Raw genomic sequence first — 20,385 nt, 5'->3', positions numbered from 1 at the left:
TGCGATTGAAATTGCGAAATTAACGTAAAAATCTGTGGAATATTTTTTAAACAAGGCTGCAGTCTTTAAAACCTAAAAGAGTCACATGAACCCTCGCAATAATTTTTCTAGCTTCTTCAAATTGCAAACTATCGCTAGAGAAACCGGAACAAAACTAAAATTGACCTAAAAATCCGTGGAACACTTTTTGAACGAAGCTGTATAAATCCTGGTTACTTTGTATTCCACGATCATAACGCAATTCTGGCAGAACCGATAATTCCATCGCGTAGAACGAGAAGTACTACCATTCCAGCCATGGTAGACGGGAATTAACCATCGATCGTATATTAAAGCAGAGGATCGAGATCGAGCGTTTTTGCATAGATCGCGCGTACGCGCGTCGTCGCCTGGGGTGGCGGTCAAATTACTTGGAAACTTCTCTCTGTGGCCCTTCTCCAACTACCAAAAGATTAAGAAAAAGATTCACGCCCCTGAATGCTAATTTCGAAGATCGATAGATCGCGATACTTCGCGCCCCTTAACTGGCGTTTAGAGAAGAGGAATAGATCGGTGGCCAGCGATACGGGTCCGCTCTTTTCAATTTGGAAAACAGATCTTTCGTCCATCGTGATAACGTGCGACCATAATGAGCTGTCTCGTTAACGCTTGAATACACGAGCCTCAAACTGTGTCGAATCTGTGCTCTCCATCTTGGAAAATGTTCGCCAATCTTTATTAAATAATGTCAGAGACAGATTCTAAGATTTTCTGAAAGTTAAGATGCCATTTTTAGATCAGAGAATTGTTCAGAAACAAAATGGTAATTATCTGAATGCACTTTTGATGAGTTATGGAGGATATAGGCTAGTTAAAGAGTGCCAAGGTGCATCTCAGACTACTAGATTCATCGTTTAGTTTGCTTCAAATAAACCTAGCGAACCATTTGCAAAATGTTGGCCAATTTTCATTAGATACTGCCATAGACAGATTCTAAACTTTTTTAAAAATTAAGATATAATTTTTAAATCACAGAATTGTTCAGAAACAAAATGATAATTATCTGAATGCACTTTGGACGAGTTATGGAGGACGTAGGTTAGTTGAAGAGGACCAAGGTGCGTTTCAGACTAGATTCAGAGTCGCAAGCATCGTTTGGATATCATTTTTAGACCACAAAATTGTTCAGAAATAACATTGTAATTATTTGAATGCACTTTTGGCGAGTTATCGAGGACATAGGCTAGTTAAAAAGGACCAAGGTGCGTTTTAGACTAGATTCAGAGTTGCGAGCATCGTTTCGTTTGCTTTAAATTAACACCTAGCGAACGACGCTCGCGGCACGCTTAACACCTTTTTAAAAGGTGGCTGCTCGAGCAGAGGCGCTGGTTCTCTCACCGGCGCCGGTAATTACAGGTTTCGAAGACGCGGCTCGTCGACATCGACGTGATTCTCGTTACGAATTACTCAGCTGGCTACTTCCAGCGAAACGTATTCCCCTTTTATTCGCTACGATCCTGCTGACGTGCTCAGGATTCTCTAATCTAGCCTCCGCATACGAACGAACTGATTAACCACGCGTCAGGTCGTTGGGACCAATTAAATGGTAACCAGTTGAATTTTGTTGCCAGCCAACAAGTCGCTGACGCTTTGCATTTTAAATAATTGGGTGCCATTATGGACAATGGAGCTCAGAAATGCAAATAAATAGTTCAGAAATTTGTTTTTGGTGATTTTTTTGCTTCTCTTAAAGTTTATCTGTGGTGTAATAAAAAAAAGACTCATTAATATATTAAATTTTGATGCTTAGATGGAATATTATTTCGAATTTGAATTTTGCTGACTGTAACTTCATCTTATTCCTAGTAAAATTATTTAAAATGGATTAATTTTAGTTCACAGAGCTACGAAAACCTTTCAGCGTTTCAAATAAGTCGCGTTGGTTCCAAGAAGATACAGAAAGAGACTGTAGCGTCCTCTGTAGTTGGGACTTCGAATTTTGCTGATGAAATGGCAAGTGTTACCCATTACTCACAGCTTTATCGATCCAAAGTAATTAAGTAGAGTTAATTAAACAATTTTACAAACCACAATATCAACTCTACTCGCTTCTATCAAATTTCTCCACACGTGCCTGGATTTCTGAAAAAAAAACGAGTAATAAATTATCTTTGACGAGGAATAGAAAAATGTTTACACAAAAGGGTAAAAGTTCTACTCACCCTTTGATTGATTGGGGTTGTTTAAGCAACCACAGCAGAAATCATTTCTTGAAAGTTGTCTGTAGCTGTTTTGGGACACCCTCGTTGATCCTGCTTTCACAAACGATCGATTAACTAATAAATGACGAGCACAGAAAAGAAAGAAATGCGAATACTCAAATGTTACAATAACGATTCGTGGAATGGTCTTTAATATTTAAATACAAAGTACTTTCTTTAATTACTTAAGACGTACTTCAAACTAAACCGCAATCGGAAAGCTTCTCTCACGCGTCTTGAGTAAAACTATCCTTAAAAGGTTCAAAGAGTAGGACGTCGAAACTGTTTTTAGGAATGCAAGCTGCTCTCTCGTAACAAAAATCTCGATTAACGTCACCCTTGCGAGGAATGTACAATTACAATCGTTTTTACACGACGGATTCGAACGTTCGCATCCCTTATTTCATTTCACTCCCTCACCAACCACTCACTGGTCGCTTTTAATTTAAACTTTCAGTGAAACTAAACCTACGTCGATGGAAAGGTAATTTTTACATCCATTTTTCTCTACGAAACTTGTCATAGAATTCAGTGAAGTATTTTTCAAGCAGCAACAATTGAGTTCGATGCCTTTTCATTAAAAATAATCTGTAAAAATTGATTTGTTCAGCGAAGAAAAGTTTGAAATTTCGAATTTTCAGAGATACGTAAAATAATGTTTGCTTCAAATAGCTTTTAATTAAATTTCGTAGTTCATAGTTTGCCAAAAGAGGAGTAAAACGAGAAGGCATCGACTTTAATCGTTGCAGATTAAGGAAGCAACAGCAATTTCACTGAGGTACTCCTTATTACCCTAATAGTCTAATCGACACAGTTGAACTTAAATTATTATGTTATAAATATCGCTATTCATATGTACAGACTTTACAGTAAATCTCGTTAACGACAAAAACAGAGACGTTGATAAATACCAACTGTTCATACATTTTCTCTATTATTAATATTTACAATCTAGTGAAACATCGAGAACAAACTATATACATAACCAGACGCAGGGAACTGCTAAATTGCTTGAAATAAAACATTGAAATCCAAAGCCAAAGTATATACAAACCAAAGAATATTAAGTGCATCGTTCAGAGACGCTTCGAGTGTTTCTCGTCGTTTCTTATGTACAGATATACATACGGAAGTAACTTCATCTCGAAGGAAATGTACACGTGACGCCATCGACACGAGAACTTATTCTAAACCGTGACATACGCACACTTGTATACGCGAACATGTACACGCGAGTCATAGAAAATTGTGTGAACGAGCAGAGACATTTCTCGTCTTGTCTGCCAGTGTGTACAGTGGATTATGCGTTTATCGTGTAACGTGCATCTAACAACGTACGCGCGTGACGCTACGCTAATTTAATTACACACAGATTAGGCCGAATACGCGTTGACTAATTAATTGGTGTGAGTCGTTCGATGACGAAGAAGTAGGTACGATATTTTTTATGTTTATATATAAAATGATATCTCTTGATTGACTGATGAGAATTAATGCGTTCGTCGATCCTTGAGGGAGGCTTCTTTAACGAAGCAATTTTAATTTGCGAATAATTGTACAGCAAGAGTTCGAGAATCGATTGAAATGCTCGTCGATGCTTCAAGCATCGAGCGTTCGATCGTTCTCAGAGAATAATAAATAAAGAATTGAAATAAAGATCGTGAAAAGATTGAAATTGTTCGCCTCCATTTTTAATTACCACTTCAGGGTGGTTGATCAACGGATCGATTAATTCTCAACGTCGCGACGCGAGTCTACTGTATAAAAATATTTACAAACCACGTTTTTACACAGTGATCGATACACTTTGGATTATTTCAAATAGTGGATATATTCGATAGAGATTTTATGGGAAATATTTTTTTTTTTTAATTATTCGAGCGCTTCTGTTCTTGCGTTGGGGTGAATCGGTTGATATTGGATCGATTGCGGATGGACGTGGTTGTGAACTTTTTTTTTGAACGTTTCTGCTATTTTTCACTTGCCAATGTCTACAAGCCAATTACACTGACAGAAATTAAACGAAGTAGTCATTCTCAACTTAATTAATGAAATTATTATAAGTGCAACAGCGTTCAGACATTCTTACTTAGAAAACCAACTGCATAATTGAAGAAGCTGGTATTAAAATTATTTCTGGACGAAAGAAAATTAATCGAGCACGTGAAAGAATTTTTCTGAACGCGTCTACAAGTCAATTACACTAACAGAAATCAGACGCAGTAGTAATTCTCAACACAATTGAAATTACTATAAATGCAACAGCGTTCAGACACTCTTACTTAAAAAATCAACTGCATAATTGAAGAAGCTGGTATTAAAATTATTTCTGGACGAAAAAAAATTAATTGAAGGCGTGAAAGAATTTTTGTTGAACGCGAAGACCTCTCAGAAACGCGTGAAACCGCGACCGTTTAATTACCCAAGAAATAACGCGAGTTCGTTGATTTCGAGTGGAACGATGGCGTCGAATAGTCGGCAATAAATCGGCTCGCCATTAATTGATCCCTTTCGCGGACGAGATAAATGACGATGAACAGGACGAATCTTGATCCCGAAGGATTTCCAACAGCACCCCCTCCCCTCGACACACACCTGAATAACCGTTCTTTTCGCTGGCAGACACTGACGCGACTACGACAGGGCGGATAGCAGGATTATGCAGATGGCCGTTCTAGATTGGAGCAGAAAATTCGCGGTGGAACCCCTGGATGACATCGATTCAGCCGTGTTGTCGATCCTGCGTGGTCGTGCCTCGTTTTCCACGCTTTTTCGCCCTTTTGTCGTGGCGCCGTTTTCAGCGTCGCTGTAGCCGCCATTGCTCGCCCTCCCATGAAGCCGTATATCTGAGAAAAAAGTGATCGACGTATCAGGGGACCGTGATAAAATTGTTTCGCACGTGGAAAACCCTTTTTTGCTTTTTTTTTTCACACCAGTGACTCTCGTCTGAAATGAAATTTATTCCACCGCAACATCTGTTCTCGCTTGCGATCGTATTTATTGCTCGACGATCTGTTTCCTAGAATTCAACAACAGCTTTCTAAGGGTTCTTGTAACCGTGATTGGTTAACGAAATTATATTACAGCTGAGTCGTTAATCGAACTCGATTTCGAACGATCAAAGCACGCGAAATGGCACTGTTTTAGACTTGCGATCGACTCCCACGACTTTTCGTCGTACAGAAAGCGACCATTGCATCGCGAGAGTGTTACCAGCGGAAAGTTGTCCAATTTCAAACTTCCATAACACCATTAAAATTTATCCAAAGCTATTGGGACAAGAAACTAGATTAAACCCCCGATCGTTTTGCTTTTTGTACCTGCAGGTCCACTTAATTTAAGTCGACGTCCACACCGCTGGGAGCTGAGAACGCGAAACCCTTAAAGCGAAAGATTATCAAATCGATCGAGTTTCGTCGATGGTTCTCGCAATTTTTCTAACTGAGAAAGTTCAATAATGAAGCAAGAATTCTATTGAGAAATCGAGAGCGTTTCATGCGAGTCTCTCGCGGGACCAAAATGGCCGCCTCTTGGCTCGTATCGCCAGACGATGAATTACAAACGAGAAGAACGCGAAAGATTATCAAATCGAATTTCATCGATGGTTCTCGCAATTTTTCCAACTGGAGAGGTTCAATTATCAAAGAAGAATTCTATCGAGAAATCGAGCGCGTTTCACGCGAGTTTCTCGCTGTCGCGGGACCAAAATGGCCGCCCTGCAACGTCCAACGCATCTTGGCTCGTATCGAGACGATGGATTACAAACGAGAAGAACGCGAAACGGCAGGAAAGTTTCGCTTTGCGAGAGATCAGATTACTTTTCATGGCTCGAGGGTGGTGGTTCATAAACCGCGTGGATTTCATCAAAATCCCGTTGAAAGCACGGCGTTTGTCGCCCAGCCGCGGAAGATCTACGGCGTCGTGGCGCGTTGGTGAAAGTTCGCGGGTAAATTTCACGCCTTCTCTCCAACTTCTCGGTTCGAAAAGTTTTGTTCGAGCCCCTCCACAGCCGCGGGTGCGTCGACCACTCTGCGGATGATTTAAAAGCGAATTTTCGCGGGAAATTTCTAAGCGAGATAACCTATTTACGTTAAAATACGAGCAGCCGGCTGTTTCCACTTTTCATTTACCTTCCGCTTCCTAATCGAATTCTGTAATTAAGCGGTAACAAGGCTGAGGGTGAATTGAATGAAATATCGCAGTGCTGGTCTTGCTTGCAATATTTTTTTCTAAGAAAATCGAGTCTGACCAAGCAATATCGACCACTAAATTCTCTTATCAATTAACTGAGGATGTTATCGAGTGATTCTTCCAAAATCAATCACTTGAGATCAACTAGAAAATAATTAAAAATTTACATCAAGCAAAATCGATTTTTTACTTTCGAATTTCTGCTCGCACGAAATAATAGCAACTGTGAGCAGAGTTAATTCTCGATGACGTGTAAATTGCTGGAACTTCGCAGACCCCAGAGAGAAATAATTCTCAGACTGAGTCGCGGGTGTATACAAATTTAATTATTGCTCGATCGAGCTTCAGTTAATTTCGCCGATCGGTTTCTCTCCCGCGAAAAGAAAGCGTTGGGGAGTTTCTGGGTGGCTGTGGACTGCGCCAGTGCCACGCGCGGCAAGTTTAATTGGATTTTTGTTCGCCAACATCCGCATAATCGCCGGCACAAGCGTCTGAACGTCGAAACTTGTTTCGACAACGCGGCAACTGTTGCTGGAACGACGGAACGCGAGCTGGAATCGCCGGAAATGATACCTGGGATGCGTTGAAATTTCTCTATGTGCGGTTGACGAGCGCGAGGCTCAAGAATTCCGCGATTCTGAACGCGAAACGCTCGCTAGAATGTTTGCGAGAGCATAACAATCGCGAGCATCGAGGATTTCCACTCTCTGGTTACTTTTAAATGTGCGATTGTTGAGATTAGCATGGATCCATCGTTATCAGAGCTTTGGCCAGACGAAAAGTGACTTTTGCCTAATTTTCTATGCTTTGATCTTGCGTTTAGAATGCTCAAACTATTTTACAAAGCACTCACCCTCGTTTCTAGCAACATTTGGCAACGAGGAGTCGGTTATCTCTTGTGGACTGGGTTCTACGCTGGGCAGTGGCCTCTGTCGCGAGTTTTGGATATTCTCCACTGCAACAGTTAACAATTATTTATTTAATTTGAATAAAAATTAATTTGTAGAATATTTAGACTCACCTTCTTCGATGGTGGACGTTGGAGTGGTTGTCGTTGTCTGTGGTTGCGTTGTAGGCGTTGGAATATCTGTAGAATACATATTTAACAATAAACAATACTTAAACATATAAATAGAGACGTGACAAATTTTTGTTTCCAGTTGTTCAACAATTATTCCAAATCTTTGTAGCAAAAGTGCGGCAATCGATCAAACGAGCGATTAAAAAGAAGAGCATCGATTCTGAACAGTCGCAGCTATTAACAAAGTTATTATCCAAGCCTGTGGATCGGATTTAACGTTGGTGGGTGGCTCGAAAATGTAAATGCGCGTTAAATCACGTAGCCACGAGGTGAACGATCCAAGGCTTCGCAGTAATCCGTCGATTCGGTGTCCGATTAAAGCGCAAAGCTAATAAGTCCCATCCGTGAAACGACCAACGCGAAGCGTGCAATTACAGCTCGATGGATGGTTCTTTTTCGCCAGCCAATGGCGATTATCCACGAATCATCTCTGTCTTCGGACAAGCACGATTTTCAAGACGAGATTTCAGCAACATTTCGTGCGATAAAAAATATCCACGCGTCGCTGAACAAAGATCCATATTATCCGTCAAGTAAACACGAAAAACCACCCCTCTTTGACTCTCTTTGTGCTCAGAGCTCTCGAGTTCCCCTTTTCTTTCCAAAATCGAAGCTTCGTTAATTGAATCGCGTTTTAAAACGCGTGTACAAAGCCCGTCTGATAAATTAATGAAATTCCAGTTTGTTTTTGAAACGCAGAGGGAAATGGTTCGCGTTCGAAGGCTGGCGAGGGTTGCACCAGGTGGTCCTGCGTCATCTTTATTAAAATCGCACGCGATTTCGATGATTGCTTTCGACAGAGAGTCTCTCGTCTCGAAATTACACACCTTCGATCGTTCGAGAAATGTTCTTCGAAATGATTTGCATCTCTGGTCGTTCTCGAACGATTTTAAATAAATAAAACGAGCGTACTTACGATAGAGTTTGATGCTGCCGTCAGTCTCGCCCAGCGAGTTCTTTGATATGCATTTGTAGGTGCCATAATCAGACATCTCCACGGACAGTATCGTCAGCTTCATCGCCACTTTGTACGCGTTGTCAGTGAGAGATTGCTCGTATTTGTCGCCTGTAAATGAAAAATAATACGCCACGTTTGTAATGACTGCATTGTCCACTGTTTTCATCCCCAATTCACTCGCAGCGCGATCAATGTTTCGCAGCAAAACAATTTTGTAACAGCAAATACAAATAAATATCACCGCGAGACTCGAACAATGGCGTGTTTTTCCAATTGTTTCGCGTGAAATATAACTGGCGTCGAGCATAAACACGGATAATATCGCGCGACATAAGAAACGCCAATAAGTCGCGTATAAAATCAACCGAACTGTCGTTGTTATCGCGCGATATCTGTTAATTAAACATCAGAATCGTCCGCAGTTTTCAGCGTCCGTTCGATCGGAAAATATGGCGTCGATGCGCGTAAATTAATACGCGACTGGCGTTTTATTTTTACCCCCCACATCCTCCACTGTTTCAATTTATCGCGACTCCCTCCTAATTCCGCCTCGATGCTGTTTTAAATAATGTTAATCCCATAAGCAGGATATCGCGTTACACGTTATAATTTTATAAACAAACCAGCGTATATGAATATTCAGCGTCATTTGAATATCGCGGCGATCGCGACATCGATCGTCGATATTTACAATCGAACTGGTTTCGAGAGTGGCCATTTAATCGTGCTCCTCGTGCAAGTTTATTCGAAAGACGAATAATTAATAATAATCTCGCGATCAGTGGCGATAATGAACTACGACGAGACGCACGAGAGTGTACGATGGACGATCTGTCGTCCACAGCGTGCAGGAAAGTTTCGTCGTTAAGCTAAAAGCCCTTAACGAACTGTCTTTCGAGGCACGTGATTAAAATCTCCTTTGAAATCGAATCGATTTTGAGAATCGTTCCTGCGCGTTTTGATTCAATGCGTCGTTAAATTATCGCGATCCTCTCGCGATCTTGGACGCTACATATTCATGCGCTCGAGAAGAAGGTACGACGTTAAGAACGAGAAAACTTTACAGCTCGTTTCAGTCAAAATCGAAGTAAAAAAGCTCACGCGAGAGTCGACTATGGAAGCTGACCACGCAATACGGTGATTACCGCAGAGTGGCGCATTCAGACGCGATTAGAATATTCCATGGCGTCGCTGGATTAATTTGAATTTCTAAGGGGAATCCAGTTTCCATTATTTCGTTAGAAAAAAAACTGCAACAACGTATGATTACAACACCTGGAGAAAAAATTTAGTTAATTCCAGGAGAGTTTCTTTCCACGCGAAAGTGCGAGGCACAGAAATATTTCTGGCGCTTTGGGGGTGGAAGAAAAATGGAGTGGTCAGTGGTGACGTGCAATAGAACGAACGAAGGGTGAAAGAGAGGAGAGAGGAGGGTCTCGTGATTAACAATTCGAGGTCGAATCAGGAGAGAGAGTGAAATCTATAGGCGTAATGATCCGTGGCAGAGAGCGAAGGGGTGTTTCCTCAGCTGGTGGATGAAAAGGGGTGGCTGAAGACGCTGTGGGATGGCGCAATGCATTTATGTAGTGGCTCCATCGACCGTTGCAAACGGAAGAAAAACTTTCGCCAGCCTCAGAGTTTGGAAAGCAGATGAAAAAGTTTAACGACGTTGAATTGCGTTGCTGAGCATCGCTGCGCGATGGATTTTCGGGTCTGAGGCTGGTTTTGCTCGAGAAGTTACACATTTCCAATACTCTCTGGCCACCATGTATACTTCCACACGTGCTAATTACTGTTGAACGATTCACTGGCTAATTAGAAAATCCCTCTCGCGTCTCAACGATTTTTTTTCAACCCTGTTAATCACGGACAATTAAATTGATTTTTCGCGAGCCATCGACGCGAGCGTAAAATTTCGATGGGGTAGATTTAATTAACTCGAGTGGAGATCTTCATTAACCACGTGCACTGGACAGTGGCGTAAATATCTGGTGACTGTGACCGAACGTAAGGCACAGACTCGTCGAAATAGAAATTAAACGTGGCTGGATTAAAAAATTGTCACCGTAAAAAACGAGAGCAAGACTGACGACCATCCAACCACTGAGATTCACGTCGACAGAGAGAAAACGGGGATCTAAGACGGTTTTTCAGCGTCGAAAGTGGGTCGCGAATATCTGAATGCCGGAGGACGCGATATGTTAAACGCGATGGACGCGTGCGGCATTCAGAAAGCCACCCCCTCGATGTAACGACACGCAGGGACAATCGCGCGGTAGAGAATTTTGATGGCTGGGGTTAGAGAAGGTTCGTTAGCTGAAACTTTACGCTCAGGAATTAATAACCGAGCGGACATCGTTCCGGCTGGGCAAACCGCGGGGTCGAAAAGAGCCGCGCAAAGAGCAGAAGTCATGACAATCACGAGTCATTAAAGTTGCACGAGGGGCGGCCAGGGCCAGGAAACGTCTGGTTTTCAGACGAAGGAAGAGGAGGGCGAGTCATCGTGACGCGGATAGGACCAGGATTGAGCGAGAGAGAGGTGAAAGGGCGGTAATGGCATTGGTAAGTAGCCTCGAGCGCTGCGCCCTTACATTCCACCCCAGAACCGAGCTTTAGTTTTGTTCGCGCGATACTCGACGCTATCCAATGATAATCCTGCTCCGCATCGTTGTTCTGGGATACATCCGGTCGCTGGGAATTGGTTTACCCACTCGGATGAACGTCATTCTTTATTAAACTGCTGCTTCTTCGTTGTTACACTCTCTCATACTATCTAAAAAAATTCATTCTTCTTGTATCTTCAATTGCATTAATTTTCTGTCATATATTTTGAAGAACTCAGTCTCTGGTAATTTTTAAAAAATATCAGAGCAATATTTGTTGGCTCAATTTGCAGGAAATGGGAATTGCAGGGCAATTTCTATTTATATGTTATTTGTGAATTATTGTAGAGAGATATGGGTAAAAATGTTTGAGTAGATACAGTATTATGTGCTGTTGATGCATTTCGACATCCACGTTGATTTTTTTTTATATATTTTAAAGAACTCAGTCTCTGGTAATTTTTAAAAAATATCAGAACAATATTTGTTGGCTCAATTTGCAGGAAATGGGAATGGGATGGTAATTTCTATTCATATGTTATTTACGAGCTTGTATCTTCGATCACATTAATTTTCTTTCATATATTTTAAAGAACTCAGTCTCTGGTAATTTTTAAAAAATATCAGAACAATATTTGTTGGCTCAATTTGCAGGAAATGGGAATTGGATGGTAATTTCTATTCATAAATTATTTGTGGATTATTATAGAAAGATATGGGTAAAAATGTTTGAGTAGATACAGTATTATGTGTTGTTGATGCACTTCGACACCCATAAGCCACTGCAAAAGGGATACCAACGCGCTGTGATAGGATTTTCTCACGCGTCGCCCTTTTTATTGACTTGCACTACTGACGCGAGCGTAAGCTTCGCGCGTGGATCTTCGAAGTCGATGTTTTTAGGGAGCCAAGATCGAAATGCACATTTACTGTCGCATTTCGACATCTACGATCCACTCTGCATCAATTTGCTTTAATATGAGAAGAAAATATATGTGCGTTAGAATATTTCATCGAGCAAGACACGTTGTAACATTTAATTTGATCGAATTCAATATTTTTGTAATATCCAACGGTGTCCAATAAATATGCATGAATTTTTTAACGCGACTGCGATCGAACAATTCGACGCAAGACATTTGCAAAGGTAATAAGCAGCGATTTCGTTGCGAACCAGTCCTCGTATTTTCGAAATCGCATTCCTCGTCGAACCCACCGTTCGATTTTCAATATCGTTATTCAACAATGAGTGCCAGCGCGACGCATAATTTTTCTGAATCAGACGAAACGTTCTTTTTTTCGACGTTGAAATAAACGAAACTCTCGCAACGAAACGAAGGCGAATAAATTGGTATAAAATTCAATCTGGTCTGCCGTTTACATGTTGGCTCGTTAAAAATTCCCTGTAACTCGTTAAGCTAATTTATCACTGGCCAAACTTCAAGTGCGCGATCGAACGACAGGTTCGCCGGAAGTGCGCGGCACGCGTCACTGCGCGGGACATAATCCGTCAGCCAGTGAATGTGTCTCTCGCTTTCGATGATAATCGCGTTCGTTTTCGACCCAGCTAAGCGACAATTATTCGTCTCTTCGTGTTATCACATTTTTACAGACCATGTGAAACGTATTTGTACTTTAAAATTCGAGTTTTCAATCGATTTGCAATTATTACGAGTGTGGTTCGAATTTTGAGCTGTGCGATGGAGTAAAATTAAGGATCGTGGTTCGAATCACATCCTAATTATCTCTCGTCGTTTTCACATATTTTCAGACCACGTGAAAAGTATTTTTGTAATTTAAAATTCGAGTTTTCAATCGATTTGCAATTATTACGAGTATGACTCGAGTTTTGAGCTGTGCGATGGAGTAAAATTAAGGATCGTGGTTCGAATCAAATCCCAGCTGTCCCTCGTCTTCGTTCGAGAATAGAATCGCAAGGAATACACGCATTAGCCCGTGGAAATTCGCGGAACATCCAGCTCTGATTGCTGCAGGACCTGGATCAGGCCACGACAGTTAAACGGGCGTTACTATGGATGCTGCTTATCTGCTTGGACCCTTTCTTGTCGCAGTCGTAGGAAAAAAGCTGGAGAAGCTTGCTCGCTTTTTTCGCGGGTAACGACGTTAAACTAAGTTCAATGCGACGCTCGAGCGCGCTTCCCCTCTGCGATTCGAGACGAGGATTTTCCGTGGAAATTCTCGAAACGATCCGATCGGGGAATGGAAATTAATCCGTCGCCCGTTAACGCGGAAAGTTTCGCGCGAATTAACTGGCGACACGATCCTGATCGAAGGAGGCGGAATCAGACGAGTCGCGACACGCAGTTCTCGATATTTGCTCGCACGGTTCCACCGTGTTGAATTCACATTAATGAAGCTGGATATCCGATGGACGTTAAATCGTAAAGCATGTCGCGCGCGGGAATACCGCAGGGCATTGTGCAATTAACACAGCGGCCGCGCTGCAACATAACTCGGCTAGATAACCTGTTTGTAATTTTCTGTTTCTCCGTTTCCGTTCGATGCACTAGCAGTTTCGTCCATTTCGCCATGCGAAACCTTCGAAAAAGGAGAAAATATATTTCTTATCAACTCAGGACGCTGTTCTCGCTTCGAAATTAATTTTTACGCAATCATCTTTGCTCCAAAGGGGTGCATCGACGCAAGGTTCAATAAAAACCCCAGATATTAACTAAATAAATTCACGAAACCTTTGAAAAAAAGAAGAATACATTTCTTATCAACTGAGAACGTTGTCCTCGCTTCGAAATTAATTTTTACGCCATCATCTAATCTCCAAAGGGGTGCATCGATGCAAGGTTCAATAACAACCCCAGAAATTAATTAAATAAATCCACAAAACCTTTGAAAACAGAGAAAATATATTTCTTATCACCTGAGAACGTTGTCCTCGCTTCGAAATTAATTTTTACGCCATCATCTAATCTCCAAAGGGGTGCATCGATGCAAGGTTCAATAACAACCCCAGAAATTAATTAAATAAATCCACAAAACCTTTGAAAACAGAGAAAATATATTTCTTATCAACTGAGAACGTTGTCCTCGCTTCGAAATTAATTTTTAGGCCATCATCTAATCTCCAAAGGGGTGCATCGATGCAAGGTTCAATAACAATCCCATCAATTAATTTAAAAAATCCACAATACGCTTGCAGAAAATCGAAGAACAGAGAAAAGCTACAACAAATACGACCAAATGACATCTAAAATAAATACCAAGAGGATTACTCCATCCATTAATTTAAAACTGCCATGTAAGACAGAGAAGTCTACCTGATTTAAATGCATCTTCCAACCAGTATTATCGATGGCGTTTCTTAGACTGTCGCTGGAAATTACTATCGATTCCATCTGTATCAGTGACGCGAGACGTTCGAACATGCCTCGCCCTGGAATCTCACGCAAACAGCGTTCGCAGAGTTAACTTAATTAGTCGTGCGATTAGAGAGCAACCCCCTTGTACGAGGCTCGCCTTCTTGCCGCGTCTCAGAAGCAGCCAGACGCATTTACGGTCGCGAAGAGACGGTTATTACACCGCGAATACCGTGTCTCGTTAACGGATATAATTGCAGGTACATGCATCCGCGCGTATTCGACGCGCGTAACATCGCGATGTCCCTTCGCTGCGCTCGCAAATAGTGATACTGGCGCCTTGATCAGTCGAGATAATCGTGCTCTGCGTTGTTTCGATAATCGATCGAGCTGAGAGGGATGATATTTTGGGGAAAACAGCGTTTAGAAGTGATTTGCAAAGCTTTCTTACAAGTATTTCACAAATTACTGATACGAACAGCTTATTTAAGCTTTCAGTGGGATAATTAAAAATTATGCGATTATTTGAAATAGTTAGAGAGAAAGGTACTTGAGAGAAGATATTTTTGGGGAAAAACAGAGTTCACAAAAGATTTGCAAAGCTTCTTATTTAATTTCTCAATGAAATTATTAAAAATCGTGCGATAATTTAAAATAATCGAAGAGGGCAGTACTTGAAAGAAGATATTTTGGGAAAAACGTTCCCAAAGCTATCTTACAAGTATCTCGCAATTCACTATTACGAAAATCTCATTTAATTCCTCAATAAAATTATCAAAAATCGTGCGATAATTTCTCCTAAAATTCCCTACAAAAGAAAGTCATTTCATCGACTTATAGAAAACACAGAATTTTCAATTTCTCGAAACGCGTGTCGCGTCACGAAATTCCCTACCAAAATAAAATAATTCCCAACCAAAAAACAGTCCAAAAGAAAGTCACTTCATCGATGTATAGAAAACACAGAATTTCCAATTTCTCGAGACGCACGAAAATAACCCAAAAGAAAAGTACTTCATCGACTTATAGAAAACACAGAGTTTCCAATTCCTCGAAACTCGTATCGCACAGTGGCGTCATTAGAATCGCGCATGGTGCGCGATAAAACGTCCAAGTAAATAATCGCGCCGCGTGAAAAGTTTAGCAGCGCTGGTCTCATTATTCCAAGTAATTATGGGGCCCATACATCCGCGCGTATATCCGACTGGGACGTTGTTAGACCGTGGCGTCGGTGATGTACGGGTTACATATGTGCCGTGGTGCCGTGTTGTGTACACTCGTTAATAAAACAGCATTAACTATGTTGGCCAGTACGGTTCAATCGGTCTTCAGTGAATTAGCAGTCCGGGAACACGTCCATTACAAACGGCGAAACGGAAAACTACGGTGGACAGCGCGTTTACGCGCTCGCGCGGCCCTCGTTAAACGCAACGGCCAACTTTTACTACGATTTTATTACACCTGCTCCCGCGTACGAGCGTTGCTTTTACTGCCACGGATTAACATACTCGTATAAGGTGATTACGAGCGAGAATGCGACGCAAGAACGAGAATTCTGTCGATTTTCGAGCTTCGATAATTGCACGGATTCGAATGCACGCTGTTTATTAATTGTTAAGCGAGATCGATCTCGCGTTTGCTATCGGACGAGGCTATTGAATAACGCGTGAAATTTCGTTGAACGTATGCAACTTCTAACGAAGTTCGAGCCTGAAATAACGCGCTGCGCGTCGAGTTTTGCTTGTAATATTGTTCGCGTTACATCGAGTGAAACGCGATTGAAATCGAGCCAGCTGAGTAAACAGTCGAATCGAGCAAATTTTGTTTTTAACCGCATCAATTTGCTATTTATGAACTTCGATATCGACGCTGGGAACGACTCGCGTCATTTTATGCAATTCCCCCTTGCGCTATCGGTTTCGCATCGAATTAATTAATTTTTCAATATCTCCACTTCGAGCAGAGTAGGCCATTAATTGTATTAAACTTACCGCGGCTTTGTTTGGGACAATCAATTTCGAGCGATCTATTTTTCACGAGAAACTGCCATTTAATTCCTTGCTTCGAATGATTTTCATTTTAATCACGCGTGACACAAGCAAAGTCGATTTATCAATTATTTTTGCTCTCAAAATTCATACCTGACAGTCGATGATTGCTTGGTCTGTCGTCTTCAGCAACAAAATGGCTGCCAACGTGGTCGTGCAGGAAGTAAAATGTCACTGTCACTACTTAAAACATCTGTCAACGTTCGATACTCTTTTCAATGACGTTTTCAATGGCAGATTTGTAATAATATTCGAGAAACGTGTCGATTTATTCGATAGAACGACGACGCGTGCGACTTGGTCGACGTCTCGCGACTTACTAACGCGTATTATTTATGTTCGACCTGAATGGCGTAACGTGTTTTCGTTTCGCCTTATCAGCACACCACGTTCTCGCACGATAGTGTTTCCAAGTAAATCGAAATTTCGTCTAAGATTAAAATTCTTAGAAAATAAATGACACTGACACGCGAGTTTGTCCTTATATTACAATTCTATAATTTTTACACGAACGAAAATTAATTTATTATCGCATGCGTCCATTGAATATAGAAAATTCGATTTTTCTGTGTATTAAAATTAATTATCGCATGCTTAACTAAAGAGAAAATTCTGCAGAAATAATTACGCGAGACAATCGCGTTGGAATTACCGTTTTTAATGATTTCGTTGTTCTCCTTCGTCCAATAATTGATCGATTTGGGAAAAGCCTCTGAATTGCACTCCAGAGTCATTCGTTGGCCCTCCTGCGCGCCAACTAATTGATTCTGTATCGAGATCATTGGACTGACTGCGAACAGGGGTTACGTTCGTTTCAATAACCGCGGATAAAATTGGTAAATGGCTAAAAGTAACTACTTACAGTGCACGATCAGCATTATCCTTTTACTGACTGTTGGTGGTATGCCATTTGAAGCTATGCAGAGGTACGCGCCCATTTGTAGTCGATTTATCTTGGTGATGTTGAAGACTGAACCCTCTACGATCCTCACTGCAACGAAAAAAACGCTGTAGTAAATTATAATTCACAAAAATTAATAAATAACGGCTCGCAGAGGATTTCTTTTGGCTCAGACCCTCTACGATCCTCACTGCAACGAAAAAACGCTGTAGTTAATTGTAATACACAGAAATTAATAATTAACGGCTCGCAGAGGGTTTCTTCTGGCCCAGCTGATCGAAATCAGCGTTCAGCTTGTTCTTCCGTTTAGCCAGTAAATGGACGATCATTTGCGAGCCAACAGCGTTGATTTCGCGCGCAAAAAGTTGATAATAGCGTGGCTGAAATTAATGTTAACTGACCCAGCCGCCCTTTGCTTCTGCACCTTCGATACAGCGAGCAACCCCCTCTCTTTTTGCCCCAGCATTTAATCCTAGCGAGCATTCGACGCTGCGAACGCGTTTCCAGCGAATTGCATCGCGGATGGCGACGCTTGTCGAGGGATTTCTTGCTAACCCAGGTTTACTTTAGGGGATGCTTGATTATATCCGCTGCTGGCGTTCGTAGTCTGATCGAAAAAGCTTTGTAGAACCTTGCTGAGGACATTCGTTACCCCTGCTCGCTCCATATTTGCTCACTGCACAATAAAAATTTATTTTCCAACGAATGCGCTCGAATTATCGCGATGATTTTATTGTAAACGATTCGAGCGACGTTCGAACAAATTTATTCTGATAAAAGTGCCTGGAAATGTTCGACAGGGGTGGCCTCGAAGGGTCACGATGGCCATCAGTAATTGGCGCGGTAAGACGGTAATGGCACAGCTAGTAATTAATTAAAGTGGGTACGCGGAGTGTATCGAGTGGTTTGGCCAGTGGTTTACAGTCTATCTCGCGTGCGAGTGATTACGCGGGGATACGAGTGCCGTTTCAATAACATAAATTGCTTCATGAAGAGATTAAGCGCTTAGCTGGACAAAGTCAGAGCTCGTCGAGTCGAAAATTCGAACGTGGATGTAGAAACGCGTTTTGCCTTTCAATTTTTCATCAAAACACTCACGTTCGTCATCGAGAAACGTTGATTGCCACTTGTGTGCGCCATTGGCACTGCTGTCTTACAAAATGGAGGATGAAACCTTTTTGACAAGCATTCATGGACGTTACACGCTTTATTTTCAAGTTCCACCACGTTTCTACGCAAGTTTTTCACGTTCTTTTCTTTAGATCGCTATTCTGCGTCCATTTTGTTTCTTTCAAGCCAATATGGCGATCGTAGGAGTCGATGAAGCGCGGGAATTCAAAATTGAACGCAATGAGCTGCTCCAAATGTGCTTCGTGTCCACTTTGTGTGACTTTTGATGTCAACTTTTCATTTTGCGAACGGATAAGACTTTAATTTAACTGCTAAACATCGTTCTGTCGTGGTTTGATCTCGCAGAGAGGTCAGTGGAACGCGATTTATAAGTTACAGTGCGATGGCACAGTTAGAAACGCTGAGCAAACATTTTCTTTATCGATACCACTGCTATCACAGTTCTAACCATTTTTTAAAGCGTCCACTGGTATTCATTGCCATATAAATTCGCTCATAACAATGTAACGTGTCATTAAAAAAAAAAATTTGACTTTAATCAAAAGAACGTAGAATATTTTTTTAGAAGCTAGAAAAATATATTTCTCGTCACTCTCTCCAGAGAAAATATACAAACCGTTTATCGAAGCTGAAAGTTTACGTTTCGACCCCCGTGGAAGAGAAAAAAAGGCGAAAGTTGTGCCAGCAGTCGACTTTAGCACAAAAAGGATGACTTTTCCCTTCGAAAAGCTCGCGACTGAAATGACCTGGTATGCAAACGGAGGGTTCGAGTTAAGGGCAGAAGAAGAAGGCATTCGATCCGCTGGCTTTAGCTCAGAATTTGCATATTCACGGTTTTAGCGTCGCACTGGCGATGCATTTTCTAGAGTTGCGACAAATCGAAGTGCGACAGGACGCAACGAAAAATTCTCGTTGTTGTAAATCGCGTGTAGAGTTGAAAATTTTCGGATACAAACACCAAGAGAGAAGCGCGATGAATACTCGTTATTGAAAATCTACAAGAACGAGGTCAAAAACTCGTAAAAGGATCGCGAAACAACGTGGCACACATTCGTTGAACTTTATTTCCCCTTTGTATTTGCGAATGGTCCCCCAACGAATAGCTTTTCGACGGTTTATTCGCGCGAACGCGACAAGCTGGGGAATAAAATAAATGGAACAGAAGCTGGCCAGGCATCGAAACTGTTCGAGAAGGCGCGAGAAGAGTCGAACGATCAAAGCCAGTATTTAATTCGATTCGAGTTACCGCGGTGCGAAACATTTTGCGCTCTTCTTTCTGAGGATGCGCGCAAATTGAATGTTCGCTGTCGCGGAAGACGAAAACTTTTTAACGCGAAGAACGCCTCGCGAGGAGAAAATCAGCTGAGAACAAGCTATTTGTGCAATATTCAAATTTCTATAGAAACTTAAAACAGAATGGGGGTTTAAATATTAAAACGCAGAGTGCGAGCAGAAATTGACCAAGTTCTGCTTTTTGGAATTTAGAAATACGACATTGGGGGGCATCGCAAGCCTCCATACGCTTGAAACTCGCACGAATTTCGCTGAGAATCGTTAAACACAGCTCGAACATAACAAAACGTCCTCTCGAGCCGTTTGTCAACGCGTTACAGAGCCTAGTCGAAGCGTCGAAAGCGTGGCAGAGATTTTTCGTAGCCGCAAGCTCTGCAGTTTCCTGCGGAAGAGGCAGGACAAAAGAGTGATAAATCGTTATCGCGCACGATCTTCGCGATTCTGCGCCTGTACGCGAATCAGGACGTACGTATTACCTGTCGTTATTGCGCGAAACCCTGCGAGTGTATTTCATCCTGGCGTCATCCGCGTGCCACACTAGCGCCGCCAGTCGTTAAATAAGTTCCAAAGCCGCTGGTGATTAATCAAAGCGCTACGCGATCGTCTT

General features: G+C 41.7%; 2 protein-coding genes across 3 annotated transcripts in view; both read right to left on the bottom strand.

Moving 5' to 3' along the window:
* LOC143430438 (monocarboxylate transporter 2-like) overlaps nucleotides 1–20,385 on the bottom strand; it is a 185,869-nt gene that overhangs the window by 153,601 nt on the left and 11,883 nt on the right. The window lies entirely within an intron of this gene.
* LOC143430439 (lachesin) overlaps nucleotides 4,839–20,385 on the bottom strand; it is a 119,758-nt gene continuing 104,211 nt past the window's right edge. For both annotated transcript variants that reach the window (XM_076906740.1, XM_076906739.1), the window contains exons 5-10: nucleotides 17,316–17,444; nucleotides 17,106–17,243; nucleotides 8,429–8,578; nucleotides 7,453–7,518; nucleotides 7,285–7,386; nucleotides 4,839–5,086 (exon numbers count right to left, since the gene is read on the bottom strand). In XM_076906740.1, coding sequence (XP_076762855.1) covers nucleotides 4,875–5,086; nucleotides 7,285–7,386; nucleotides 7,453–7,518; nucleotides 8,429–8,578; nucleotides 17,106–17,243; nucleotides 17,316–17,444 — 797 coding nt within the window. In that variant the 3' untranslated portion in view covers nucleotides 4,839–4,874. The remainder of the gene's footprint in view (nucleotides 5,087–7,284; nucleotides 7,387–7,452; nucleotides 7,519–8,428; nucleotides 8,579–17,105; nucleotides 17,244–17,315; nucleotides 17,445–20,385) is intronic.

The sequence above is a fragment of the Xylocopa sonorina genome, chromosome 14 (assembly GCF_050948175.1).
Source record: "Xylocopa sonorina isolate GNS202 chromosome 14, iyXylSono1_principal, whole genome shotgun sequence".
In the NCBI taxonomy this organism is placed as follows: Eukaryota; Metazoa; Arthropoda; class Insecta; order Hymenoptera; family Apidae; genus Xylocopa; species Xylocopa sonorina.
Note: the sequence above shows the minus strand (reverse complement) of the source record. Positions and strands in the feature narration are given on the sequence as shown.